This window comes from Danio rerio, chromosome 6 (assembly GCF_052040795.2).
Source record: "Danio rerio strain M-AB ecotype USA chromosome 6, GRCz13ab, whole genome shotgun sequence".
Lineage (NCBI taxonomy): Eukaryota > Metazoa > Chordata > Actinopteri > Cypriniformes > Danionidae > Danio > Danio rerio.
This window is the reverse complement of record NC_141026.1, coordinates 45,058,572-45,067,595: the sequence shown is the minus strand read 5'-3', so window position 1 is coordinate 45,067,595 and position 9,024 is coordinate 45,058,572. Positions and strand designations below refer to the sequence as shown.

At 37.2% G+C, this 9,024-nt stretch overlaps 1 protein-coding gene across 3 annotated transcripts in view; it reads right to left on the bottom strand.

Annotated features, from left to right (window-relative positions):
* The window catches only part of sema3fa (sema domain, immunoglobulin domain (Ig), short basic domain, secreted, (semaphorin) 3Fa), a 96,909-nt gene that overhangs the window by 10,947 nt on the left and 76,938 nt on the right, over positions 1–9,024 (bottom strand). For all 3 annotated transcript variants that reach the window (XM_087255570.1, XM_087255571.1, NM_001014822.1), the window contains 1 exon segment: positions 8,694–8,808. In XM_087255570.1, the coding sequence (XP_087111696.1) occupies positions 8,694–8,808 (115 nt within the window).

Genomic DNA, 9,024 nt, shown 5'->3' with positions numbered 1-9,024 from the left:
ACTAACCCTACCCCTCGGGAATGACATCACTTGCTCCATTTGAGTGAATTGTGTGACATTGCATCGCTGAGTGATGCAACCTCAGTTTTCATCATAAAGGCTGTATCCAGATACTAATGGAAAAGTTTGCATGTAGGAATTTTCGCCATATTTTCTGACAAGATCCACACACGCGGTTGTCAGGACCGCAGACACGCACATTGCGAAATGTGGACGTTTTTTCTTTCCATTCGGCGTGCGTTATTAAATTCCATAACACTCTCACCAGTCATGTTTTTTTTTTTATATAATACCTCAGTTTGTCACGGGGGCATGAATTTTCATGAGTGAAAGTGAAACTGCCGAACTGCAGTTAAAGTCACCCAAAATTACATGAAACTCTTACCTGAAAGAACTTCACGTAAACACCTTAAATATATTAACGTCTAGATTAACTAGATTACAGATGTCCATGTAAACGTAGTCAGTAGTGTCTTCAAAATTAGAGAAAGATCCAGAAGGGCATAGCCTACTGCTGGTTTGATTCAGACACCGTCATTCATTTTAAAAAGCACCCAGTCCATTTTGTTTGTACATGTTCTACTCAAATGCATAAACTCTACAGGTGCCTGATGGTTAATATGTGGAGCTAACATTAATCAGATACAATCTAGTAAACACATAAAAATTGTCATCATAATTTAATCAAGTGCACGTCTCAGTTTCTTGCGCCCCCCTTAATAGGTGGTTGTGCCACCCAGGTGGGCCCCACAGTTTGAAAATCCCTGAGTTAACACATGATTTTGCAATCAGACGTTTCCTAACTCACTATAGTTTCTTACCTTAGTATCTTCGATTGGAAGAATCCCCCTCTCACCCCTACTCCTCCCTCCTTTTTCTAGATTGGGTGACTAGGCAGTCCAGTAATTAGCACTGTTGCTTCACAACAAGATTGTCACTGGTTTAAAGTCCTTACTGGTCCAGTTGACATATCTGTTCTGAGTTTGCATGTTCACCCGTGCTCGCGTGAGTTTCCCTCAGGTTTTCCGGTTTCCTCCAAAGTTATTTGACCATACCAAATTGGCACTATAGATGAGCAGTATAGCTTTCCCTAAAATCTGTCATTAACAAGTTGGGGGAGTTCGTCGAGATCTACCTGAGCTCAAACTCCCCTCTTATAAGTTTAGGATCTTATAAGCTCAGGTCTCTCCCGGGACAGCATGCCAAACAAGCTGTATTATCAGTCATCAGCTAAGTGTGAACTCTTGAAATAACTTACAACTGGCAGAATATAGCATCCTTAAAAAGTGACCCTTGTGAATTTTTAATGATGTGATTTTGGAAAAAAAGGTTTGTGAGATGTACAATTGTCTTTTTACATGTTTTATTCAGTGGAGCAAACAAGCTTCTATAAGACAGAGGCAATGAATCTTGATGCTACTGATTCCTTAGCACCAAGCTACATAGCATTAGGCTAAATTTACTCTTATTAGTGTGCTGTTATATGTCAGCATTTTTATTTATTTATTATTTTGGAATATAGCAGATACAAATTACCCTTTTAGAAATCATATCTACCTCGGTAAGTTATCAGGAAACCTATCCAATCTCAGTCAGTCTTCTCTATTGACTTCCTCACCACTTTTCTACTTAAAAATCAAAAGGAAAGTCAAACTGTTTTTGAGAGATCGTAATAGTAACAGTTTGTGTTCTCATTTAACTGCATTTAATACTGCATTTATTTGTAATATGAGGAAAGAGGAAGAGGTATATTTTGAAGCTTTTGTGACCAAATGCAAAGTTACCCTGTGGAATGCAATACTTTTATTAGATAGCACAAATATTTGGCTAACTATTGCAACATTTCTTGAGGGAATGCAATACTTTTGGACAAAGAAGGTGCAAGTTTAAAGAACAATGAGAAAAGCATTAAAATAGAACTCCCCACCCCCTTTAATATTTTTTCCATTACCGTATCTTTTCATGGGCTCCACAGTTTATGTACCATCATTTGGGACACAACAATTTCAATTTTGAGCTCTATTTGTTTATGTGGCCCAGTGTAGCAACAACAGCCGAACCAGGGTGGAACTTCTTTAACAATTGAAGACAGGTGTATTGCTTGGCAATCCTGTGCTAAAACTTCATTATTTCATTATTGCAGCTTTGTTTTGCACTAGTAAAACCATAATTACTGTAGCATTATATCAGCATATCCTTCAGCTACAGTACATCACACTAAACACAAAGAATTCACTGTTCCCTATGTCTTTGTCTCTAAAACAAACGCAAAGACACAAATTACCCAAAAGGACCATTTATAGTCTGCTAGCCAAAACGAGAGACATCAAAATAAATAAATAAATAAAAAGCCATTGGGAGAAACAGTGTAATGGGGAAAACGGGACTGTTGGGGGGGTTCATCATAAGAGCAGTTAAGCACCATTAACACTGCAATTGAGAATGGGAGACAGAAGGGTGAAAAAAGGGCAGAAAGAAAGAAAACAAAAGGAGACACAGATAGTTTAGGGGGAAAGAAGAGCCAGCGGTAAAAGTACAGACAGATGTCCCATCAAAAACAGGCAGAGAATGACCTCAGACGGATAGTCACGGCTAAACGGACTAAGCAATCAAGCGCTGAGGGAAAATCCCACACTGCAGCGAACAAATCTCACTCCAGCCAAGCCACAAAAAACAACCCATAAAACCTCACTGCCCCTCCGAGGATAAGGGAAAACATCCAGTCAAAAACTCCACTGACAAGTTCATTCCTCAAACACAGTGACACAAGGAACGGGAGTGAGAAATAGAGGACGGAGAAAGCAGTCCTGAGGGTACCTTATGTGCTGTGTTACAGGAGCTGTGAAATGAAGCAAACACGGGACGACCGCTTACTCGATTTATGCACGTTGCAAAAGCAATAAAATCCCAGCATTCATGCGCTTACATTCATTTGCCTCTGAAGAGTGGCTGAGGCTGTTACAGCTGCTTTACCAGACAATCCTATTCAGTCCTGTCAATCAAACTCTCCCACATGGGGAAAGAGTCCATTTTGTGTAAGTCTGTTAAGATGTAGCTTACATGCAAGCCTCACACATGTGCACAATAATGCACAGTCATGCATGTGGCATAATGTAAAACTACAAAAATATGTTTGTATTTATATATTTAGTATTGCTGCCACAATATTTTATATAAAATTGAACCGTTCGATATGATCTCCACGAATCAATAAGAATATGGTTATTTTTTTGGTTTTTCATAAAAAAATTATTTTGCATTTATCCTTTACCCACATAGCAAAATATCACTGCTTTTGCCTGGCCTACATGACACAGTGAATTACAGTGCATGACTTGACTAAGTCTGGCTTTCAGACAAGGGTCAAACATGGACCAATAACTGGTCCCAAACTGGCCCATGTTTGACCATTGTCTGAAAGCCAGACTTGGTGTGTCACGACTGCAATGAAATTGATAAACCCATGAAGAATTGCTCTTTAGGTGCACTATGGGTGTGCTTTCTCTCAAAGCGACCTGGGATGCATTTCCAAAAACCATCGTTAGCTAACTAAGGTTGCAAGTTTCGTCATTAGAAACATATTTACTTGGTTTGCCGTTTCCCAAATCTGTTGTTCCAACGAACATTTGCAAACCGCATGACAAATTTGTACGCTTACAACTACACCTCTAGAGCTGTAGTTAGAAGCATAGTTCCTAGTTGGGTTCTATTCCCTGTTATCCCCACGCTGTCAAAAATGCAGGGTTCCACACAATTCATTTATGTTGTCCCAAACGAAATCTATTAAGTTAACCTAACACTTTTAACAAATTGATGTGGATTCAACATAAAAAATTAAGTTGTCCCCAACGAAATCTCAAGAACTGTGTCGATTCAGTTTATTTTTTAATACGTTACCCCCATTATACCCTATTCATTTAGAACATTCTAACATTGAAACATTAATTAACAATAAAACATTAAAGTCATCTCTCTTAGGTGTAATTTGCTGTCAAAGTATTTTTACAGTTTAGTTTTAGATATCTTCATATTGAAATAAGTAGGATTTATTTTTTCATTTCTTAATAAACTGTAAATTAGGCCTACAACCAATAACCAATTATATGACTTATATAGGCTATGAGATTAGAAAATGTGTTAGCTTAGTGATTATATATAAATATTCTCAATAACATTTATAAAGGAAACATATATATTTCATATTTGTATTTTTTTAGATTTTACCTGAGATTTTTTTTTTAAAATGTGTGTAAAACAATATAATTTTGACCAAAAAGTAGGCATTTTCTCTAAAGATATCCTATCTTATAAAAAAGTGACATCATTTGTAAATAATAATTTGCTTAATAAAATATATGTAATGCAGGTTAAATGTAGATCAGTTATTTTGCAAAATCTGGATTGTTTCCCGGATTAAAATGAAGGCCACACAGGTAGATGGAAATGACTTTGTGTATTAAAATATTTCTTTACTCGAAAAATAATTTAAATGTATTTTAAATGTGGGTCAAACTTACGTGGCCCACATATAAATTTTGAACATCTGGGCCAAATACTACATTTGACATCTGGCTCATGTCTTGTGTGCCACCTTAAAGATGGTGCCACTTCTGCCAAACCTGGCCAAGTTGCTGCATGCCAGTGTCAAAATGAATGCCTGCTGTGCCAGCTTCTATCCCAAATGCTGGGATAGAATTTTTTGCTACCTGGGTAATTACTCTCTGAACTGTCTTTGTACATGTTAGAATGCATGTCCATGAGCTGAAACATGAGTAAATGTCCCACCAGTGAGCCCTAAAGTAGGAGATCCTTTCACATAAAAATAAAAGTTAAGTAAGCCGATGTCAGAGCTTGAGTGTACATTGGATTTGCGCGGGAAATATGAGAAATGCCTCATCTGAACAGCTGACGACGCGCAAATTAAGTCTTGCTTCTCAACAGTAAGACTCAGTTATGACTAGACCCACATGGATTCTGCACATGCTGAAATCTGCAGATTTCCACAGATTTTTAGCCCATTACTGAGTCGATTTATTTACTTGTGTAAATGTGTGTAAATTTATATATATTCAGTTTTTAAATTAATTTAAGTAATATTATTGACTAGTAAGTTAATATTTATATGATTTATTTACAATACAGTTTGGAAAATAATATCTTCTGTCTTTTAGTAGATATACTATATGATAGATCTAATTGGATTTGCACTGTAAACATTAAACAAAAGCTAAATATTAGATTTTTAGTTAAGATACTCGTAAAATCACTCCGGATAAATCCACAGATTCGTAATAAAATTCTGAGCAGAAATAGCAAAGAATGTCTGCAGATTCTGTCTGGCCCCATGACCGATAATTATATTCATCTGTTCGACTTGATGAGCATTCAATCGGTTATGCCATGGAATGTAAACATTCGGGAAATTGTGTTTGTGAAATTTTCTTACAGTGCTGCATCTGTGCCGTGTCATAAAGTAAAAACATATCTAATCATATCACACACTAATCAAACAACTAAAGATCTTGGCTGAAAAGCTAGCTCAGTAATGGTTAAGCTTTATTTAATTTATTCTGTTCATATTATATACAGTATGCAGTGTTATTTGATTATATTTTTTAGTTTATGTAACTAAAATTTACTGTTAGATACCTGAAAATCTCTTTATTTTAGTATTGTCTTTGCCATATTGTATTCATTTTGTATATTTTGCTTAGAGTTTTTTTTTTTTTTAACTAAACATATCATATACTAAACTGCATCGTAACCATGTCCTAAAACCGAAAACCAAAAAAAGCGTGAGAAGTCTGTATTGTTGCACCCCTAATATTTAGGCAGTTACAGCACAACTTCCCAAAAAGCCAATTTGTCAAAGTTCAATTTCATACTCAGAACTGCTTGCCTCTGTATATTTCTCACAGGCCCTTGTGGCACTTCACGCTTAAGCACAAACGCTAGACGCTGCACATACAGGAAAGAGAGGAAATTACTTTTTCCAAGTTATACCCTCTGGAGAGACATATCCATTGAACCATCAGACACGAGCGGTTTCCACAAATGAGCTATATCACGGCCTATCCTGCAATAAGAGGCCTCTTATTTCAGCAAGTATAGCGTGAAAATGAACAGAACAGAATATAATGGGCCTAGGGCGAACACCTCGCTGTATATATGGAGTCAATCAAATGTTACAGCTGTTTTATTTTATGCTTATGAACACAAGACTTGTGCATAAAATCAAACTAGTATAACATGTCCATCTGATATCTGGATTAGGCAGAAAGATTTACCAAATAATCAGCTGTTCTCAGAACTGGTACTCTTGGAACAGTTGTGTGCCATATAAAAATAATGGCACATATGTTTTAACGCCATGGTGTATTTTAAAGTACAGGGTGGGCCATTTATATAGATACACATTAATAAACTTTCTGGCAATTTCAAAAGAAAAACAATGGTATGCTTGGTAACTTTATTCTTTCATGAGTTATTTACAAGCCTTCTCACATATACTAATGTGCCACAAACAGGACGTTAATATCACCAAACATTCACTTTTTTTTAAGGTGTATCCATATAAATAGTCCTCCCTGTACAGTAGTATTACAGTCTGATCTATGTCCCATGGTATCACCACAGTAAAGTACTCTTTGCATGGTACTGCATGTTTTGTATAAAAAAAAATCCTAAATTGCACAAACATGGTATTTTAGGAATATTCAAAAGACTTTACCATGGTACTTCCAAAATACTTTTTTGGAAAGTATTAAATTACTAGTACTGGGTTGGACCCCCTTTTGCTTTCAGAACTGCCTTAATACTTTGTGGCATAGATTCAACAAGTTACTGGAAATATTCCTCAGAGATTTTGGTCCATATTAACATGATAGCAACACGCAGTAACTGCAGATTTGTTGGCTGCACATCCATGATGTGAATCTCCCATTCCACCACATCCCAAAGGTGCTCTATTGGATTGAGATCTGGTGACTGTGGAGGTTGAGTACAGTGAACTCATTGTCATGTTCAAAAAACCAGTCTGAGATGATTCGCGCTTTATGACATGATGCATTTTGCTGCTGGAAGTAGCCATCAGAAGATGGCTACACTGTGGTCATAAAGGGATGGACATGGTCAGCAACAATACCCAGGTAGGCTGTGGCGTTGACACGATGCTCAATTGGTACTAATGGACAGAAGGTATGCTAAGAAAAAATCTGCACATTATTACACCACCACCACCAGCTTGAAACGTTGAAACAATGCAGGATGGATCTTTGCTTTCATGCTGTTGACACCAAATTCTGACCATACTATACAAATGTCATAGCAGAAATTGAGATACATCAGACTAGGCAATGTTTTTCCAATCTTCTATTGTCCAATTTTGGTAAGCCTGTGCCAATGTAGCCTCAGTTTTATGCTTTTAGCTGACAGGAGTGGCACCCGGTGTGGTCTTTTGCTGCTGTAGCCCATCCGCTTCAAGGTTGGACGTGTTGTGTGTTCAGAGATGCTTTTCTGTATACCTCGGTTGTAACAAGTGGTTTTCTGAGTTACTGTTGCATTTCTATCAGCTCAAACCAGTCTGGCTATTCTCCTCTGACCTCTGGCAATAACAAGGCACTTGCACCCACAGAACTGCCGATCACTGGATATTCTTTCTTTTTCGAACCATTGACATTTGGACCATAGTCATAAACCCTAGAGATGGTTGTGCATCCCAGTGCATCAGCAATTTCTGAAATACCCAAACCAGCCTGTCTAACAACAACAACCATGCCACTTTCAACCATGCTCGATTTGAATTGCAGCAGATTAAGTTGCTGCCATGTAATTGGTTGATTAGAAATTTGTGCTGAGGCCAATAAATGTGTATGTGTGTGTGTGTATATATATATATATATATATATAGTGCTGTTGCCTCACAAGAAGGTCGCTAGGTCGCTGGTTCGAAGTTTGCATGTTCTCCCTGCATTCGCATGGGTTTCCTCGGGGTGCTCCGGTTTCCCCCACAGTCCAAAGACATGCAGTACAGGTGAATTGGGTAGGCTAAATTGTCTGTAGTGTGTATGTGTGGATGTTTCCCAGAGATGGCAGCTGGAAGGGCATCCGCTGCGTAAATACATGCCCAATAAATAAAAAACCTAATAAATAAAATATCAAACTATATAATCATGTTTTTATTGAATTATACTAATATTTTACCATGGCACCACCACAAGAATTACTCTTTTTACTTTACATTTAACTTTAATTACTTTAGATTTATTTTGTGACTTTTATATTTAAACCTCAAAACCAGTCGTTATGTCAATTCTTTTTAATAGATATTTATTCATTACGTTCCAATGAAGTATGGTTTGTTAGGATTGGACAATATTTGGTCGAAATACAACTATTTAAATATCTGGAATCAGCAGGTTCAAAAAAATCTGAATACTAAGAAAATCATCCTTAATTTAAAATCTTTTAATAGTGCTTAGCAATGCATGTTACTAATCAAAAATTGAGTTTTGATATTTGGCATAAAATAGAAATCATCCATTTTGACATATACACTGTATTTTTGTATATCGTCAAAAATATAACTGGGCAGCATAAGAAAATTTCATAGTTCAGGTTCACAATTGTCAATGTTTAGCACTAGTCATGGGAAATGTTCCATAAATTACAGATTTGCTAAAAAAGAGACTTACTGAGCTCATCGAAATGCGTCTCGATGCCATCAGAGCCGGTGACAGAGCAGATGAGCCGAGCCTTCAGGAAGGTGCTCCACTTGTTCACCAGACAGCAGTGTCCTCCATCATCATTCTGCAGAGGAAATGAGCTCATGTCAGACACAAACACTCACTGTCAGACACAAAGTTTGATTTGACGAACACCTCGACAGCCTGTATCTGTGAAATGAAGACATTGCTTTACATCAGTATCAAGGCTATTTCTGTGGGTTTGCATTAACTGGCTGTGACTGGGTTGTAAACATTGGCTTTGAGCACTGCTCAGCCCCATCTGCTGTGGACGACAGCC